General features: G+C 50.6%; 1 protein-coding gene across 9 annotated transcripts in view; it reads right to left on the reverse strand.

The window, feature by feature from the left end:
- Positions 1-20,004, reverse strand: part of Tex2 (testis expressed 2) — a 140,773-nt gene that overhangs the window by 28,182 nt on the left and 92,587 nt on the right. For all 9 annotated transcript variants that reach the window (XR_013041926.1, XR_013041927.1, XM_076543574.1 and 6 more), the window contains one exon: positions 4,198-4,344. Coding sequence is in view for 7 of the 9 variants with exons in the window: in XM_076543574.1 (XP_076399689.1) it covers positions 4,198-4,344 (147 nt within the window). In the remaining 2 variants the exon portion in view is untranslated. The remainder of the gene's footprint in view (positions 1-4,197; positions 4,345-20,004) is intronic.

A 20,004-nucleotide genomic window follows, 5' to 3' on the forward strand; every position in this document is an offset into this window, starting at 1 on the left:
GGGGGGGGGGGCGGCGCCGCGGCACACAGCTCCCCACCTTTGCTGGCCCAGGCAGCCTGCAGTCTCCTCTTGGGTTTTTGCATCTCCTCTGGCTACTCATCTGAGTGTGCCATCTTGTTCCCACTGGGTCTGACTAATCCCAACTCCTCCATCAGCAGGAATTCATCAAGAGGAAATGACATAAGAGGACCGCTGTCCTTCTCAGAAATCCCTAAGTCACCCAAAGATCACACCACAAACTTAATGAACTTATCTATACTTCCTCTGGCTGAATTTGTATTTCCTTAATCTGCAGGTCATTTGTTATTTTAGTATAAGAGTGCTCGTTCGTTCTCTCTCTCTCTCTCTCTCTCTCTCTCTCTCTCTCTCTCTCTCTCTCTCTCTCTCTCTCTCTCTCTCTATGTAACCCTGGTTGGCCTGAACTCACAGAGATTTGCCTGTCTCTGGCATCCAGTGCTGGATCCAAAGGCATGTGCCACCTCACCCAGCTTAGCCTAATTTAAATGAAGAATTCAGTATTTTCTCCAAATAGCCAGTTATCAATCTCCACCTATTCACTGAGCCACCAACCAATACTTACCTGTCCTGCCCCCTTTAACTCCCAGACCCCTCCCACCACACAGGGGTCTGCACTGCAATGTTTTCTGCCAGCATCAAACTTTAGACTATTCTTCTTTCTGTCTTTGGTTTTTGTTGGTTTTGTTTTTGAGGCAGAGTCTCACCATGTAGCCCAGGCTGGCTTTGAACTTATGATCCTCCTCCTGCTTCAGCCTTCTGGGTGCTGAGACTGACAGTCATGTACCACCACACTTGGCTACAACTTAGCTTTAGAGTTCACAAGTCCTTCTTTCTTTTCTCCCAGAAAAATCTTTTTTCTTTAAATTTTTTAACACAGGGTTTCTCTGTGTAGCTCTGGCTGTCCTGGAACTTATTCTGTAGATCAGGCTGGTCTGGAACTGAGAGATCCACTTGTCTCTGCATCCATAGTACTAGGATTAAAGGTGTGGGTCACTACTGCCCAGCTTCCCAACACAGTCTTTTTTTTTCCCCCTTCAGTTTTTTGAGACAGGGTTTCTCTGTATAGCTTTGGTGCCTGTCCTGGAACTCACTTGGTAGCCCAGACTGGCCTCGAACTCACAGAGATCCACCTGCCTCTGCCTCCCGAGTGCTGGGTATAAAGGCATGCTCCACCACCACCCGGCACAATCTTAATTATGAGTATTTTCCTAGTTGCCCGTTAGACTAAATTTGTAAAAATTAAGATTTTTTTATTTTAATTAAACACAGATCAAGATTTTGCACACAGTGAGTCAGATGTGAATCTGCTGCTTCCACAGATCTCTGCAGCTGGCTCTCCACGCCAAGTGGGATCTTTCAGGACTCAGCTGAGCAACTTCACCTCTGGCTTTTTTTTGGTTTTTTAAACAGGGGTGAGGCCATAGACAGGAGGCCATGTTTGTGATGAATTTGAGACAAGGTCTTCTGTAGCCCAGCTGGCTGCAAACTCACTCTGCAGCTGAGGATGATCTTCAGCTTATGCCAGGGTTACATATGGGCAGCTCCATGACTGAACCGAGGGCTCCCTGCATGGTAGGCAAACACTGTATCACCTGAGCTAACTATGCACAGCCTCAGTCACACTTGTCTGAATCGGTCAATCCCTGTCTTAGACACCACCCCCCTGCCCCCGAAAAAAGCCTCAATGTGGATGTAGATGACTTCTCTACCAACCTACAAAATGTTACTTGGCCAAGCAAGCATGCTACACCTTACACCTTACACATTTGCCCCAGTGTAACCACTGCTCAGGGGCCTGCCAGGTTAGAGAGACTCCATGGGCTGGCCAAGGCACCCCAACGGTGTTTCTATGGGATCAAGTTGTCTGACACCACGACACGGCAGGAACTTAACTGTTTCCTTCCTTCCACATGGCACCCACACCATCCTGCATCCCTAGGCAGCTGAAAAGGCAAAGGAAGACAGGTCCTGGGACAAAGGCAGGGCCCGAAGGCCCCAGGCCCTGGGAGCAGCAGCACAGTGAATGTGGGGTGAGCTGGCCAGCACATCTCCAAATAACCTCTCCTCACACAGTTCTCTCCTGGACCAGAAGGTAAGAGGGTCCCTCCTGTGTGCCACTCAAGCAGAAACCTCCAGGTCCCACACAAGGCAGGAACAGGCTCCTGTTCTTTACGTTCCTAAGCAAACTCAACCTGGGGACAGAACAGTCAGATGTCCTGATTTTCGGATGATCATCAGACTGTGTGCAACACCAGCACCTGCTGACGGGCATGAGCATCCCAAAGATGTATTCGGGCAGTAGTGGCCAAGACAAAGAGTTTGCTTGCTATTGGGGCAGAAACTCTGCTCCTGTTAAAGCTCACGCCTGGGTACCAGATGCAATCTCCTGCTGACATCACTGCGTGCAACAGCGGCAATCCAGGACTGCAGAACTTCGCATTATCCTTCTGCCCATTTGTTCCTCTGCCTGGGTCTCCTCTGGTCTTCAGAGCACACCATAGAGCAGTGGATCGGAAGGGGGTGGGGATGAGGGGAGGACAGTGAGAAGGGACAAAGCCCTCTCAAGCCTGGCCTGAGGGGAGGACAGTGAGAAGGGACAAAGCCCTCCCAAGCCTGGCCTGAGGGGAGGACAGTGAGAAGGGACAAAGCCCTCCCAAGCCTGGCCCGCGGCACTTGCTCCCATCTTAACCTCCAGTCCTTCTGACCAGAAAAAGCAGAAGGGGGCTTAAGCTGGTGAACCGCAGGCGCTTACATGACCAACGGAAGCAGAAGACTTCCCTAAACTTTCTCTGGAATGAGGGCGCTCTCGTTACTCCACCGGGGAAGAGGCACCATGACCTCTCACTCCTGGTTTGGAGGAGGCTGCTCCATGCCATCTGGAACTCAGGCACACCCTGGCCTCTTCTTGCTCCAGGGAAGCACAGCCCTCCAGTCTCTGAGGAAGAGGTGGGGACAGGCCCTCTATGGGACTTGACCTGAGACTCCAGCGTCTGTCGTTTCCAAGGTGACAAGGAAGTTGAGTGCACTTGATGTGGCTGCTGACATCTCTTCCTCCTCACAGAGGGACCCAGGTGATTGTTGTTCCTCATGCATCTGGCCAGCAGGAGCCAGGTCAGCCCTCAACCTGCCTTGGGGATGCTAACTGGTTGACACTTGTCGAACCCCCCCCCCCAAATCCTGCTCTAAATCTCTTCAGGTCAGAAGCCAGCCTCTCTCCTTTACTGGAGAGCTGGGGAAAGGCAGAGACTGGTCTGTAGAAAGCAAAGCTCAACCATGTGGAAAAAATATTCTGTTCCTTGTCCAGAGGAAGAAGCAAAATCAAACTGAGGCTCCTTTGTGTCCACATCCTTCTTCAAATCTAAGTTTGTCGTATTCTGACGCTTTCTTCACCAGGAGGCCTTGATCTCCCTGAGAGCACTGCAAAGTTTTATGTCATGTCTACTCTTCCAGGAGGATCCAAAGGTTTACTCTTCTCAGGGGAATTTATAGCCCAAAAAACCACAGAGCCGCTGACGTAAGCTTCTGATCACAGACTCTCGGTGAGGACTCAGACCAAAGTGCTCTTCCTTGGGCCTTCAGCAGGCCAAAGACTTGCTTCTCGGGACCTCCACAGGTCCCTGGTTGGAAGCATGTCCTCTAACGACAGTCACGAGGACCTTTAGACAGTTTAAACTCACTTCCCAGCAGCCCTGGCCTGGCACTAAGCGTGTTCCTTCAGCAAAGAGAGTCCAACACAGAGACTCTGTTCCAAAGCAAAGGCCAGTGGCAGACACACCCAGAGCAAGCACGAGCCGTCCTAGCTGGGGGGAGGAGGGCAGCTGAGAAAGGGTCCCACGCACTTCAAAATTTCCACATGACTTGGCCCACTGCAAAACAAGGCGGAGCGTTTAACTGTCTCTAACTCACATCAGCTACAGGAGTCCCTGTTTTCCTAAACAAGCTGCAGAGGACCACCTGGGGAGGGTAATGACAGAGCACCACTAGAAAAGCAATCGGGACATCTGACTCAGTCCCCAGATGCTTAGTCACAGATCAAGGTCACCCTGTGATCCAGGTCAAATGTGCCCTGCATGTATGGTACGCTTAAACCAAGGTGTGTTTTCACTTAGGACCTAAGGGGGCAGAACGTCCAGAAATGAAGAAGTGGGCATCAGAGGCCTCTCCCGTGAACAGTGATACCTTAATTTTGCTGAGTTTCATCTGGATTTTCTTTGACACCAGATCAGACCAGTATTTCTCGCCTAAGAAGTCCCAAAATATTCTTCCAAGCAAGGCATTCACCCAGGCTTCTTGCTCTTCCTCCTCAGAGGGTGGGGCCTCCGGCAACTGGCAAAAGAAGAGAGACTAAATTAGCCGTCGGACAACTGGAGACTCAGACAGGTGCTTATTTTCATAAAGCCTCCCAAGGCCCCTCCTGTGGAAACGAACACGTGACGAGCATCTTCCCTATAAATTACAAGTCCCACAGCGTGCTGGAGAACGAGGAGGGGGAGAAAGGAAGCTGGCTGTCACAGCTGTAACCTTCCTTTTGTCTGCTTTCTGCCCCTGCCAGTCCTCCCAGGATGCAGCTGACACCCCCAGCACGAGCTCAGACAGCCCTGCCCGTGCCTCCCCTCTCCACTAACTTGATGGCAACGAGCTGTCTATCGAAGCCCGCCTATCCTGAGCTATCTATCGAAGCCTGCCTATCCTGAGCTATCAAAGCCCGCCTATCCTGAGCTATCAAAGCCCGCCTATCCTGAGCTATCTATGGAAGCCCGCCTATCCTGAGCTGTCTATCGAAGCCTGCCTATCCTGAGCTGTCTATCAAAGCCCGCCTATCCTGAGCTGTCTATCGAAGCCTGCCTATCCTGAGCTGTCTATCAAAGCCTGCCTATCCTGAGCTGTTTATTGAAGCCCGCCTATCCTGAGCTGTCTATTGAAGCCTGCCTATCCTGAGCTATCTATCAAAGCCTGCCTATCCTGAGCTGTCTATCAAAGCCCGCCTATCCTGAGCTATCTATCGAAGCCCGCCTATCCTGAGCTATCAAAGCCCGCCTATCCTGAGCTATCTATTGAAGCCCGCCTATCCTGAGCTGTCTATTGAAGCCCGCCTATCCTGAGCTGTCTATCAAAGCCCGCCTATCCTGAGCTGTCTATCAAAGCCTGCCTATCCTGAGCTGTCTATCAAAGCCTGCCTATCCTGAGCTATCTATCAAAGCCTGCCTATCCTGAGCTGTCTATCGAAGCCCGCCTATCCTGAGCTATCTATTGAAGCCTGCCTATCCTGAGCTATCTGTAGAAGCCCGCCTATCCTGAGCTGTCTATCAAAGCCTGCCTATCCTGAGCTGTCTATCAAAGCCTGCCTATCCTGAGCTGTCTATCAAAGCCTGCCTATCCTGAGCTGTCTATCAAAGCCTGCCTATCCTGAGCTGTCTATTGAAGCCCGCCTATCCTGAGCTGTCTATCGAAGCCCGCCTATCCTGAGCTGTCTATCGAAGCCTGCCTATCCTCCTCCCAGCCAGGCTTGGGCCTGCAATTGTCAAGCCCATCCTCATCCAGGAGCAAATGAGTTTCCAATGGCCAGGACTCAAGTTCGGCCTGATCCCTGCAAGGTCAAGACATTCCTGAGGTGCTTAAAAACACTGACATTTGCATCGCTGTACCTCTGAGATACTGAACTCCGCAGAGTCAGGAGTTCCTGAAGCTCTCTCAGCATGTGACAGAGAGGAGAGTAAGGATCACATGGCTGGATGAGAGCTCGGCTCTCAGGACAGATGTGCGCCCCTACCCCATGCCCACCCCTCTACCCCCACACAATCTGTCTGAAACATCTGCTGGGACCAGTGCGTAAGCAGCTCCAGCTCCAACTTCCTGGGCTAGCTGCTAGACTATGGAACTGGCCTTGGTGGTCAGCGGTGGGGCTGGCGGAGGAAGGCGGCGGCGGTAGCAGCAGCAGCTAGGAGGGGACCCTGAGAGTGGACGGCGAGTGCGTGCTGGTGGGCTCGGCACTTACAAGGGTGGCAGCTTTAGTGCCGTTGACCATGGCTGCACACAGGATTCTGCACACAGCAGACTCCTTAGGTGGCCACATTCGTGCATCTCGACACCCCAGGAAGACAGGAACCCTGCTTCCATCTGAGGAACGAGAGGTCCCTAGTGCATGACTGCAGCCTGACTCTGGGTCTCCGCTTACTCTGTCATGAGAGGGAGGAATGTCCCTGGATGAGACAGACATTTGCCGAGGTATCTGAATTAGACTACAGCCTTACACAGAAGAGCAAGCTCTTGAAAGATCAAAAACTCTGGAAGTGCAGAAGCCTGGGGTCTGTTCCACTTCCCCTTTGTGATTTATATACACACATCTGGGCTCCACACATGTCACGGGCACACACTGTCCACCCTTCTCCTTCATGCCTTGTGCATATGTGCCACCATGACATGTTCTGTACAACTGACTGTCCACCTGGCTGTGTGCCTCGGCCAGTGGCGTGGCACACCGGTCATTAGGTGCCGAGGATCTGACCTTGCTGCTCTCACTGGCTGTGACACGGTCTATGTCATGTGACAATTCTGAAGCCATACAGACTGCTCAGCCCCCATGCCACAGCACAGCTGCGCCAGTTCTCTGGGAACTAAGGAGTGAGGCGCTCACTCCCATTTTCAGGAACACATCAGTGTCTAGGACATGCTCTAAACTCCTTCAAATCTAGGTGTTCAAGGGCTTCCTATGGATATGACTCATTAACAACAAACGGGCTGGAGGGGCAGCTCAGTTACGAGGACTTGCTGCCCTCCAGAGGGTGCACTTCAGTCCTCCACACCCACTGGTGGCTCCCAATGACCTTCAACACCATATGACACCCTCTTCTGGTCTCCACAGGCACCCCACACATGGCATTCACACACACACACACACACACACACACACACACACACACACACACACACAAATAAAAAAATTTTAAAACACCCTTGTTTAAAATTGATACATGTTAGCCAGGTAGTGGTGGTGCACGACTTTGAATCCCAGCACTCAAGAGGCAGAGGCAGATGGATCTCTGAGTTCGAGGCCAGTCTGGTCCATAGAGCAAGTTCCAGGACAGCCAAGGGTACACAAAGAAACCCTGTCTCGAAAACAAACAAACAAACAAACCAAAAGGCTACATGTTGATCCTCCCATTTTAGAGGGTGGCTCTACTTCACTCCAGAGAAGTGTATGTGTACTCCCCTAGTGCGACAGTCCTCAGACATCAGCCAAGACATTTTCCACCAGCAAGATCTGGATGGCAGGACAGAAGCTGGCATCAGCAACTTCTACTCTTTGTTTGTTTTTTGTTTTTGAGACAGGGTTTCTCTGTGTAGCTTTGTACTTTTCCTGGGTCTCGCTCTGTAGACCAGGCTGGCCTCAAACTCACAGAGATCCGCCTGCCTCTGCCTCCTAAGAGCTGGGATTAAAGATGTGTGGCACCAACGCCTGGTGGCATCAGCAACTTCTTAACCATACCACAAGTGTGCATGTATGTGTGTGCTCACTCCCCATCCGCCATCTTGTGCTATCATGGGCAGCCCGAGAGTAACAGGTGCAGCGGCTAACCCCATCAGATTATCTGCACAGGCTTCTGAAGAAACATGACCTGTCTGAGGAATATGGCCCCCAGGCTACGCGGCCAGTGTCAAACCACTACCCACATCAGACACACAGTACTTTTAGTCTTGTGGGCTACCTAGAAGAGGAGGTTGCCTCGTCCCTTTTCAGGAGGGGGCAGGTGTCCTCTACCAGCCTTCCTTCATAAGGCTCATTTTCACAGGAAACAAATTCCACCAAAAAAGCAGCAGGAAACAAAGACTGTTTCACAATGCCGTCCAAGCCAGTGGCATGTGACGGGCAAACATCTGAAGGAACTGGCAATCAAGTTCTTTTCCTTGTTAGCAGCTCCTGTAGCTGAGGCAGGCCTCTGCGAGAGCTGCAGAACACTGACAATGAAGCAAAAGACTTCGCCAATGAAATCAGGACTCCACGGGCTACAGAACGCATTCCCAGGGGCTGTCATAACAACCTGCATACACATCGCCTGTGGCTGTGGGGAGAAACCTGAGGAGAACAGTCATTGTGTGGCCTCCTCCCTCCACGAGGTTAGGAAGGTGATCTCCCAAGCACGGTGTCCAAAGACAGCATTTGGGGACGCCGACCTTCCAAAGATGAAGCAAGGCCATTGAGACTGTCTATATAGCTCTCGGGGAGGACTGTATTTAAAATGAACTTCTGGCTGGGAGGTGGTGGCGCACGCCTTTAATCCCAGCACTCGGGAGGCAGAGGCAGGTGGATCTTTGTGAGTTAGAGGCCAACCTGGTCTACAGAGCAAGACCCAGGAAAAGTACAAAGCTACACAGAGAAACCCTGTCTGGAAAAAAAAAGAACTTCTATGCCCAACTCAGCACAGATGTACTCCTTTTTATAGGAGGCCAGGGGTGCCTTTCTGCTGAGAGAGAGAGCAAGCCTCTGCCCCGAGTTTGGCACATGTGGCAGCCTGGCCCAAGAGCAGACACAGCAGGACACTACCTTCACACTTGCATGCCTGTTTCTCCTGACTTTAAAACAATGCATATTCATTATAGAACACACACATGATCTCTTCCCAGACAGAACAGAAACATTTCACTCTATTTTATTTAAGTATCCTCCCCACCTCCTGCCACCCTCACACACCTTAAAGGCCCATGATGACTTCAACTGGCAAGCCTCTCACTTCAGCCTCCTGAGTACTAGGATGACAGACATGCGCCACCAAGTCCAATTTCAGCCTTTTCCCAGTGTATCAATATTTTTAAAAAGGTAATGGATCAGGGTAATAGCATGTGCCTTTAATCTCAGCACTTGGAGGCAGAGGCAGGCAGATTTCTGTGAGTTAGAGGCCAGCCTGGTCACTACATAGTAAGACCATGTCTGGCTCCCCTCTACCTACCCCCCCCCTAAAAAAAACAGTTTTATAAGACAGAGTCTCATGTAGTCCAGGCTGGCCTTGAACTCATTCTGTAGAGGAGGATGGACCTTGACTTCTGATTTTCTTGCCTCCATCTTCTAAGAGCTAGGATTACAGGGCTGTGGCACTAGGCCTGACCAACGTATCAATACCATACTTTCATTTTTAGGGACACCCCTCCCCTGAGACAGGGTTTCTTTGTGTAACAATCCTGGCTGTCCTGGAACAAGATTTTTGTTATTTTTAAAAAGTGTGTGTGTGTGTGTGTGTGTGTGTGTGTGTGTGTGTGTGTGTGTGTGTGTGTGTGTGTTTAGGTTTGGGCACTTGAGTGCAGGTGCCCCAAACAGGCCAGAGCCCTGGAAGCCCAAAGGTATTGGATCCCCTGGAGGTAGAGTTACAAGCAGTTGTCAGCTCTGGGAATTTAACTTGGGTCCTCTGCAAGAGCAGTATGCACTCTGTATGGCTGAGTCATCTCTCCAGCCCCAATATGCTTTTCTTTGAAATGTCTATCCAGATCCTTGACCCACTTTAAAATTTATTTTAAATTTTTTTTGCCTACACATATGTCTATGCACCATGTTCATATCTGGTACCTGTAGAGGCCAGATGAGGGTTTGGATACTCTGGGACTGGAGTTACAGACAGTTGTGAGCCACCATGTGGTTGCTGTGACTTGAACCCGGATCGTCTGGATCTCTCCAGCCTCTTAACCCATTGATTGTGTGTTCATGTTCGTGTGTGTGCAAGCATGTGTGTAGGAAGGCCACAGGTCTACTCTGGATACTGTCTCTTAGGCTTCCCACCTTGGTTTTTGATACAGGGTCTCTATGTGGGACCTGAGAGACACTGGGTAGGCAAGACTGGCTGGTCAGCGAGCTGAGACTCCACCTGTCTGTGTACTCGGGGATGGGATTACAGGCACATGGCACCACATCTGGCTTTTTTATGTGGGTTCCATGTCAAATTCATGTTATCATGTTAGCAAGCAAGCACTTACCAACTGAGCTTTCATTCTAGACCCCTTTACACATGCCTTTGTATGTGTGTCTGTGGTGTGTGTATGCATGTGCATGTGTGTGCATGTATGTGCACGTGTGAGCATGGAGCCCAGAGATCAATAATGGGAATCTTGACCACTTCTCTACCTTATTAGTTTATAAAGATTTCTCTCTTAATGGTGTGGGGGGAGGGGAAGCACACATGAGCACAGTTACTGAGGCCAAAGGAGTCTATCAGATGCCCTGGAGCTGGAGTGACAGACTGTGATCCCCTGATGTGGGTGCTGGGAACCGAATGGGTCCTCTGCACAAGCAGTCTGTACTTTTAACTGCTCAGCCATCTCTCTTTATCCTCACACTTTATTATTTGAGACGGTCTCTCAAAGAACCTAGTGCTTATCTACTAAACTAAGCTGGCTGGCCACTGAACTTCGGGGATCTACCTGTCTCTCCCTCCCTAGCTAGGGATTACAGATGCACCATGCCTGACTTTGCTGGGTGCTGGGGAATCCAGGTCCTCGTGAAGCAGGTACTTCTACTGAGTGGACCATCTCCCTATCCCTGTACCCTTTTTTTAAAAATTTTTTTTAAAATATATTTTTATTTTATATGCATTGGTGTTTTGCCTGCATGTACGTCTGTGTGAGGGTGCCAGATCTTAGAGTTACAGACAGTTGTTAGCTGCCATGTGGGTGCTGGAAACTGAACCTGGGTCCTCTGGAAAGAGCAGTCAATGCTCTTAACTGCTGAGCCATCTCTCCAGTTCCCTTTACCTATTTCTTAATTCAATTATTTACATCCTTAATATTGAGCCATAGAACTCCTTTATACATTTTGGTTATTAGACCCATATTAGAGAAACAGTTTGCAAATGTTTTTTTTCCTACTCTGTGAGTTATCTTTTAAAAATAATTATTTTTATTTTTGTGCATCTATATGTGTCTGTATGGAGTGTGTGCCACACATGTGCAGGCGCCTAGGAAGCCCGAAGAGAGCGTCAGATCCCTGGGAGCTGGAGTTAGAGGCAGCTGTGAGGCACCTGACGTGAGTCCTGAGAAGTGAGCACAGGTCCTCTGGGGAGCAGTGGGTGCTCTTAACCCCTGGACCACCTCTCTAGTGCCTGTTTTTTTTTTTTTTTTTTTTTAACTAGAAAAATTGCTTTTATTACATTTTGTTTTATTTGTATTTAGTGTGTAGGAGTGAGTCTCTCTACCATGTGAGTTCTGGGACTGGACTCAGGTCATCAGGCTTGGTAGCAGCCACCTGTACCCACCACGCCATCTGGTTAGGCCTCTTTCAATGCTCTTGATGGTACCGTTTATAGCACCAAAGGTCTGGGTTTGGATGGAGCCCAGGAAGGGCCTCTAGGCAGCCTGGGCATGGCAAACATGGCTCTGGCAGGCTTTGCCCTTCTCCCCAATTCCCTCTACCTTGCTAAAAACCATTCGATTATACTCCTAAAGCTAGACACCGAGGTCTAGTCCCTTTTTTGGCCACTTCCTCCTCCTGGGGCTGACCACCAAGGTCCGGCTACCAAAGTGTTGGGATTCTGCAATCAAGACCCCCTTTGGCTCACCTAACTAACATGTCCAATTAAAATTAGACACCTCATCCTAACACAGGGTTTCCCCCTGTATCTTTATAAACCGCCGTTTTCCTATGGGCCATGTCTGTCTCCTCTCTCCAGAGGCAGTCCCTTGTCCTTCTGGGACAAATACCCCCCTTCTATCTCTCCCTGTTCCCGTCCCCTTCTCCCTTGTCCTCTGTCTCCTGTCTTTGTCTCTTATCCCTGCCCTCTTGGGGTAAAAAAGTCTCCTTTGTGCTGAGAACTTGGTCTTGGGGGTCCTGGGCTGATACCGAGTCATTACAGCCCAACTTACTTTACTTTGGTTGTTTGCTTATGTGGTCTTAAGTAGGACCTTTATTTTTCTCTTTTTGCTTCATTAGTTTATTTTAAGCAGACTTGAACTCTTGTTTTTCTCTTAGTCTCCTTTGTGCTAGAATTACTGATGTGTACCCCCATACCCTGCTCAGGAGGTTTCATCTAACTCAAGATTTAGTTCTGTTCTGTGCTTTATAGTCTTATCCTTTACCTTGAGGTCTGTGACCACTGTGAGGTAATTCTGCAAGGAGTGTGAGGCAGGAGTTCAACTTCATGCTTCTGCCTGTGGCTTTTTAATTGTTCCCACATCATTTACTAAAAAGACTATTCAAGATGACTCAGCAGGTAAAGGTACTTGCCACCAAGCTCGATGACCTGAGTTTTTGTTTGCTTGTTTATTTATTCATTTACTTTTGTGACAGGGTCTCACTATGTAACCCTGGCTGTACCAGAACTCACTATGTAGACTAGACTGACCTCGAACTCAAAGATTCACCTGCCTCTGTTTCCCGAGTACATCACCATGCCCAGCTATGACCTGAGTTTAATCCTTGGGACCCACATGGTACAAAGACAGAACTGACTCCAGAAAGTCGGCCTCCTATTTCCATGGCATATGTACATTTAATATGTATACACACACATACTAAACACATGTAAAAAAGCTTACAAAATAAAAACTACTCTTTTCCTTGCTGATTTTTCTTGGCATTCCTGTCTCCTTTAAATTTTTATTTTTAAATTGGACACATTGCTTCACATCTTTAATTTATAATAAGCATTTTTCCATTTCCAGTTTTACATGTTTGAAAAACCCACTTTGAGAGGAAAAGCGCAGCCTTGGAAACCTCTATCAGGTTCAGGTCCCCTGGTCTCCAGCTGATGCTTGTCCACATAATTCTTATCCTCTGAAACACAGATGGTACCGTTCTATAACCCAGCTCACAGACACTAAGTCAAAAATAGAACTCACGGCCGGGCGGTGGTAGCACATGTGTTTAATCCTAGCACTCGGGAGGCAGAGGCAGACAGATCTCTGTGAGTTCGAGGCCAGCCTGCTCTACAGAGCAAGTTCCAAGACAGCCGGGGCTACACAGAGAAACCCTGTGTGTGTGTGGGGGCGGGGGCACAAAGCCGAGTGACAGTGACAGCAGGGCTCTCTACCCCGGAGCAGCCTGGGGTGTCTTTATCGCTCCCTCAGCCCTCCCATGAAAAAGAAGAGACGTGCTTCACACCATCTGAGCACCACAGTCCCCCACCTGGAGGATGGGCACACACTCCTGCCCAGGCAGTCTTCTCTCCCAGCAGCCAACTCCAAGGCACACTCCCTGGCCTCAGATCTAGGGCATGTGTGCAGCCAGCCTGCAGGGTGTCCCCCGAACCCCACCTCCCGACACACCTATAAACCACAAGTAAGATTGTCCCACCTGGAGACATTTTAAAAGGATTTTTTTGAATTATAACTTAAATCACCTAAAACCAGACATTAGACATCTAGAAACCAGTGCTACTTTATAATTCAAATGCAGCTTAATAGCTTTAAGCTGTTTCTATACCAAATCTTCTGATCTTGTATTTAACTATTATGGGTAAGTTAACTGCCAGTAGTGTCTAGAACTGTTTCGCACATAATGCTAGCCTGTGGCCTGTTGTGGAACATTCCTTTACACTGTGTGAAGCTGTGTCACTGTGACTGGTGCAATAAAGAGCTGAATGGCCATTAGCTGGGCAGGAAGAGGTTAGGTGGGACTTCTGGGGACAGAGAGGACTCAGAGAGGAAGAAAGATGGAGTTGCCAGCGAGTCACCAGCCAGACACGGAGGAGGCAGGATGAGCAGTATGGAGATGAGGTAAAGACCTACATGTCAGAACATAGATTAAAAAATACGCGTTAATTTAAGTTATAAGAACTAGTTAGGAGCAAGCCTAAGCTAAGGCCGAGCATTTATAATTAACAGTAAGTCTCCATGTTATTATTTGTGAGCTGGTGGTCCCAGTGAGAAAGTTCATCTGGGTGTTTTGAACTGGGGTTCAGCTCCTGAGCACCAGAGACCTAACACTGGCCTATTCACCCTGTAACCAGCTGGCTAACTCATTTAGCACTGGGCATCACAACTTAAAGGGAGATGAATGTGCGGCTGTGCTTAGGACACTCTGGAGCCCTACCTTCAGGGACAGAAACGTTTTGACTATGGTGTGTAAGAGGGAGCAGGAAGGGGAGATGGCAGGAAGTGGGGTAAACAGAACAAAGTGTCCCAAGCCCCCCGTGTGAAAGAGGGGATATATGAATCTGGGTGAACATCTGGGGCCTGGCCAAGTCTGAAAACATAATTTGGAGCAACCTGAGGAAATGTCAACGGTTCTTTTGTGTCTCTGACCCCTTTAAGATCCTCCTTTTGGACTTATGATGCTGGAGGTGATATGGACTTGAGGAAATGTCCTAATTTTGGCTGAAGGGATGAACACTGATAATACCCAAAAGGTCCACCTTTGGTGAGGTCAGAGAAATGGGCAGTGCCATACCTTCCTGGTAGGAATGAACACTGGTGTGACTGTTAGGGATGGAATTTGCCAATCTCTAACCACAGCACACGTGCATTCACTTCTGACCAAGAATCCTGCTTTCAGGATTTCAGCACTGAGGACACCCCAACAACGTGAAAGCACACTCACATGTTATTCATCCGGCACTGCCAGAAATGGCAGAATACTGGGGGAAACCTTAAACTACAGAACATGCACCCATCGGAGTCTCTGGATCTGTCTAAAAAGATGAGAGTGCATTCTATGAATGGATACAGTGATTTCAGAAAGTGTTTGAGAATGGACTACAGTACACAAAACTTTGGATAAAACAGAAGACGGAATGATACATGCAGACAACCAATCAGACACTAAGCACTTGCCTGTCTGGGAGTGAACAGGGGCAGCAGAGAAATGGGGGAACCACGTTAGTATTTCATAGGGTGCGAATCATTTGTTCAAATCACAAAAGTAATATGAAATTGGCACAGCATCAGCTCTGCTAACTCACAGTAGTGCAGGAGCACCGTGTGGGACAGGAGCACCGTGTGGGACAGGAGCACCGTGTAGTACAGGACAGGAGCACTGTGTAGTACAGGACAGGAGCACCGTCTGGGACAGGACAGGAGCACCATGTAGGACAGAAGGACCGTGTGGGACAGGAGCACCATGTGGGACAGGAGCACTGTGTGGGATAGGAGCACCGTGTAGTGTAGGACAGGAGCACCGTGTAGTGTAGGACAGGAGCATCATGTAGTGTAGGACAGGAGCACTGTGTAGTGCAGGACAGGAGCACCGTGTGGGACTGGAGGACCGTGTGGGACTGGAGGACCGTGTAGTGCAGGACAGGAGCACCGTGTGGGACAGGAGCACCCTGGCATTTTCATTTTCCACCTACCATACTTTCCCTTGGGAAGGGCGGGGCCTATGCCCTTCTCCTTGACCAGACGCAGGAGCTTCCAGGACCGCCCTGATCAACAGCAGCAGCCTAGCGTCTGCTTCCTGCTTTCCCTAGGAATGCTTGCCTGAAGGAACCCAGGCCACAGAGGAAGGCCCGAGGCCCCCAGCCCCGGCTGGGCTCCTCCCCACAACTAGAATCTACCTGTGCTCCACAAGAGGGCCCTTCCTCTCGGCAGTGGGTCATTCTCCAGCCTCCCTGGTGACTGCGCAGAGCAACCGGAAGTCCCCCCCTGCCTCCCCTGATGAAATGACAAATTTGTGAGGAAAACAAATAGTAGCTATTATTTGAAGCAACCACCTTGGGTTGTTTGTTTCACCGTGACGGACCACTAGACTAACACCTGCACCTTATTCAAGGACGCCCACACTACCAGATCCCCAAGATACGGCCCGGACACACTTTAGGCAGGCCAAGCAGATTTGGGGAGCCCTGCACTAAAGCTCACGCACTTTCTTCAAATGCCTGTCGGAGACAGTGACCCCCACACATTCCTATGCAATTCTATCTCTCTGGTTTCCTGGAGCATGGCAGTTATCATTAAATTAATAAGGGTGGGGGGTGGGGGTGGGGGGTGTTTCCTCTCTTGAGCTGGAGCTTCTAAGTGGGCTCCAGGTACTGGGCTCAGGTCATCAGGATTGTACAGCAAGTGCTGTATCCACTGAGCCATCTCCAGGCACTAAGTTTTTAGTTTTTTTCTTTAAAGATAGGCTCTCACTGTATAACCCAGGATGGCAATCCTCCTGACTCAGCCTTGTGAGTGTTAGGATTACAATAGTGTGCCACCATGCTCAGCTTTGTTTTTATTTTTTAATAATAATAATAATTATTATTGTTATTATTGTTTTGTTTTTTGAGACAGGGCTTTATTGTATAGCCCTGGCTGTCCTAGAACTTTCTCTGTAGACCAGGCTGGCCTTGAACTCAGAGACCTGCCTGCCTTTGCTTCCTGCGTGCTGGGATTAAAGGTGTGTGCCACCACTGCCCGGCTTTGTTTTGATTTTTTTTTTTTTTTTTTTTTTTTTTTGGTTTTTCGAGACAGGGTTTCTCTGTGTAGCTTTGCGCCTTTCCTGGAACTCACTTGGTAGACCAGGCTGGCCTCGAACTCACAGAGATCCACCTGGCTCTGCCTCCCGAGTGCTGGGATTAAAGGCGTGCGCCACCACCGCCCGGCTTTGTTTTGATTTTTAATGTGAGAAAACCATTCAGAAAGATTTTCATCAACCTTGCCATGTAGTGTACAGTTCTTCTTAGATCTGATGAGATCAAGACAACTGATGTCCTTAGATAAAGAGAACGTGAGGAGGAGGGAGCTGTCACAGGCAACAAGGTCACTTCTAGAAGAGAGGATGTCACCTACTCTAGCCTAGAGGGAAGTCTTTCACCAGAGCTGGTAATTCAGAGTGTGTGTGGAGGCAGTGAGCTTGAGGCCAGCGAAGCCACATGGTCTTGGAGCTGACAAGTTCACATGGGTCAGGTCTGCGGTCAGTCACCTCCACACAGAAGAGATTCCACAGAACAAGTAAACCAAAGGGCAGCCAGAGGCAGAAGAGGAAGGCACCACGTTCCTCATTAAAGACAGCAGTCTGGCCATGACAAGAGGTCAAACATGATGGACTACCCATGAGAAGAGGCTGGGGAACTGCAGGCAGGGCCTGGGCCTCAAAACGGTGGGGCACAGCAGAGGCAGGAGGCCTCCGGTACAGGCTGACCTCAGAGTGCTCCTCAGCACGACAGTCCCAGCAGTCCGGGGGCACCAGAGTCACGGGTGACATTAGGTGCACTCCACTACCCAGCCGCTGTATTCCTGAGCAACCTAACTTCTCTTGGCTCAGCTTCCCATCGCCATCAAGGAGAGATCTGCTTTGTGAGGATTTTCTTGGGATTAGAGTCATTCTAGAGTTCCCAGACAAGTCTGGTGTACGGCAGTGTGTATTAACAATCGTGTTCTGAGTGACTTAAGTCAAAGTTCAGCTGGTTACACTCTGAAGTCGTTCTCATGCTAAATCTTCCAAAGCAGTGACAGAGCAGAGGACCACCCACAACTTCGAAGACACTGGATTCTACTACCAGTGACCCCATGACCTTCCTACCTGAGCCTGTTGTCAGGTGCAAAAACTAGGCCTCACTCCAGCCTCCTTTTCTCTCACATCCCACATCTGTCCATCAGCAAAACCAGTCAGTTCTCCTCCCAACCACCCACTAGCACCCGCCTCTCAGCCCACCTTTCCATGGCTTCCCACCCACTCCTTCCCCCACAGCCTTTCTCCATGGAGAGTCACTTAAGCTTAGAACAATGGTACTCCCTGTTCAAACCCTGTTCAAACAGACCTGAAGAGGCCCTGCCCACCCTCCAAGCCGCTACCTCACCTCTCCTCCCTCCCTCCCTCCCTCCCTCCCTCCCTCTCTCTCTCTCATCCTTGCTTGCTGCCCAGCCACACACTGGCTCAATGCTGTCCCTTGAGTATTTCAACTGCATTCCTGCTGCGGAGCTTTTGCAGACAGTGGGGCCCCTTCTGGGATGTCCCTCTAGCGTGTATCACTGTGGCTCACTGACCACCTCCTCAAAGGGACCCAGATAACACAAACAGTAGTGAGGCCTTTCTCCATCACCTTTAACCCGGCTTCAGCTCTTCCCGGCACCCAGTGCTCACTCTGTGCCGTCTCCCTGAACACGAGCTCTTGAAAGACCCCCGCTCCATTATGAGGACATGGGGCTTTGGGCCAATGAAATGCCCCCCCCCCTATAACTTAGCCTAAGAAACGCCATTCTAATGGAATCAGAAAAACAGGAGTTCACAGCCATAGCCAGCCACCCGGCCTTGACAGAGATAGCTATGGCCAGCCATTCAGCCTTGAGAGAGATAACTGTGGTCGGCGGCCTTGGGAAAAAGACAGTTGAGTCGAATCAGGATATTTTATGGCTGGCCCCCTGGCCTTGAGGAATAAACAGCTGGCCTGGACAAGGCCAAATCAGCCACACACATACGACCCCAAGTTCACCCTGGCCTTCTTTGAAACAACCAATAGGGACCCTGTAACTATGCTTCTCGCTTCTGTAACCGCGCCTCTGCCCCTGGGATCCCATAAAAAGTCCCCCTTGCCCTAAGAAAGCGTGCAAGTCCTCCAAGAGACTTCGCCCCAGGTACCTGGTCTAAATAAACCCTCTTGCTTTTGCATCTGATCTGTGGTTTCGGTGTGTTCCTTGGGTTTGGGGTCTCTCCCGGAGGAAGATCTCAGCCGGGGGTCTTTCATTTGGTGGCCCGTACGGGGATTGAGACCCCTCCCTGGGACCACCGACCCACCATCAGGAGGTAAGCCGGCCGGCCTTGATTTATGTCATCCCTGTCCAGTCTGAGTGTTGTCTGTTTGTCTGAATGTTAAATGTTGTTTGTTTGTCTCCGCGCCTGCGCCTGATAATCTGTCTGTGTCAGTGGATCTGAAAGAGGGGGCCGACGGGCCTGGACTTCGCCACTGAACCCTGGAAGACGTTCCAGGGGAATCTGGGAACCTGGAAGACATTCCACGGTTCATCTGAAGTGCCCTCTGAGGCACGATCTGAAGACCCCTCTGGGGGCACGGTTTAAAGACCCCTCTGGGGGCACGGTTTTTCTGGTTTTGCTTTCGGTTTGGAACCGAAGCCGCGCAGCGAGTGTTAGTCTTATTTATATTGGTCTGTCGTTTTTTTTGTTTTCTGTTTAACCGTTCTCCTCCTAAAAACAGCCATAGGACAGACTGTCACCACCCCCTTGAGCCTCATGCTTAAACACTGGTCAGACGTAAAGACACGAGCCAACAACGAAGGAGTCGTAATTAAAAAAAAAAAAAAATGGATCACTCTTTGCGAGGCCGATTGGGTTAAAATAGATGTAAGATGGCCTCGTCAGAAAACCTTTAACCTCAGTCTTATTTCACAGGTGGAGGGAAAAGTTTTTGCTTCCAGTCCCCATGGCCACCCGGACCAGGTCCCATACATTGCCATGTGGAGACTCCTGACAACAGAACCTCCCCCATGGGTTAAGCCGTTTCTCTTCCCCTCAGCCCCCCGGCAGCAGCAGCGCTCGCCGAATCCCGGAGCCGAGGAAGCCAGATCGGCGGATCCCTCCCACTCCCTGTTCCTCCCTAACCCCACACCAGCAAGTCCACCGCTGCTCCGGCGCAGGCGGGCACGTGGGCAGGCTTGCAGGCGGGTACGGGAGATAAAAACGTGCAGGCGGGGCCGCCGGGAAGCTAGGGCGCCGGGACGCCCCCTGCCCAGTCCCCGCAGGCCGTCAGCGGCGATGGTCGCGGGGGTCCAGGGCGGCGCTGGGGGGGGCTCCCCTCGCTCCCCGCTCTCCCCGGCTGTCCGTGTCTCCCGTGCGGGCGGAGGAGTCCGCCCCGCCGGGCCGCGGTTTTCCGCACAGCGCCTCGTCTTGGCCGGCGCCTAACAGCCAACTTAGAACTGGTGCGGACCAGGGGAATCTGATCGCGAAGGCCCGCGGCGGCGCAGGCGGGGCCAGGGGCGGACGGCGCTCGGGCGGCCCGGTTCGCGTCCCCGGTGCCCGGCGGCGGCGGCGGCGACCTCGGTCTCAACAGCGCCCCGCCGCCGCTCACTCGGAGGGGCGATGGGTAGCGCGGCGGGCGGCCGAGCGGCACAGTCGGCCTTCAGCATCCCTGATGGCGG

This window comes from Peromyscus maniculatus, chromosome 8, assembly GCF_049852395.1.
Source record: "Peromyscus maniculatus bairdii isolate BWxNUB_F1_BW_parent chromosome 8, HU_Pman_BW_mat_3.1, whole genome shotgun sequence".
Classification (NCBI taxonomy): Eukaryota; Metazoa; Chordata; class Mammalia; order Rodentia; family Cricetidae; genus Peromyscus; species Peromyscus maniculatus.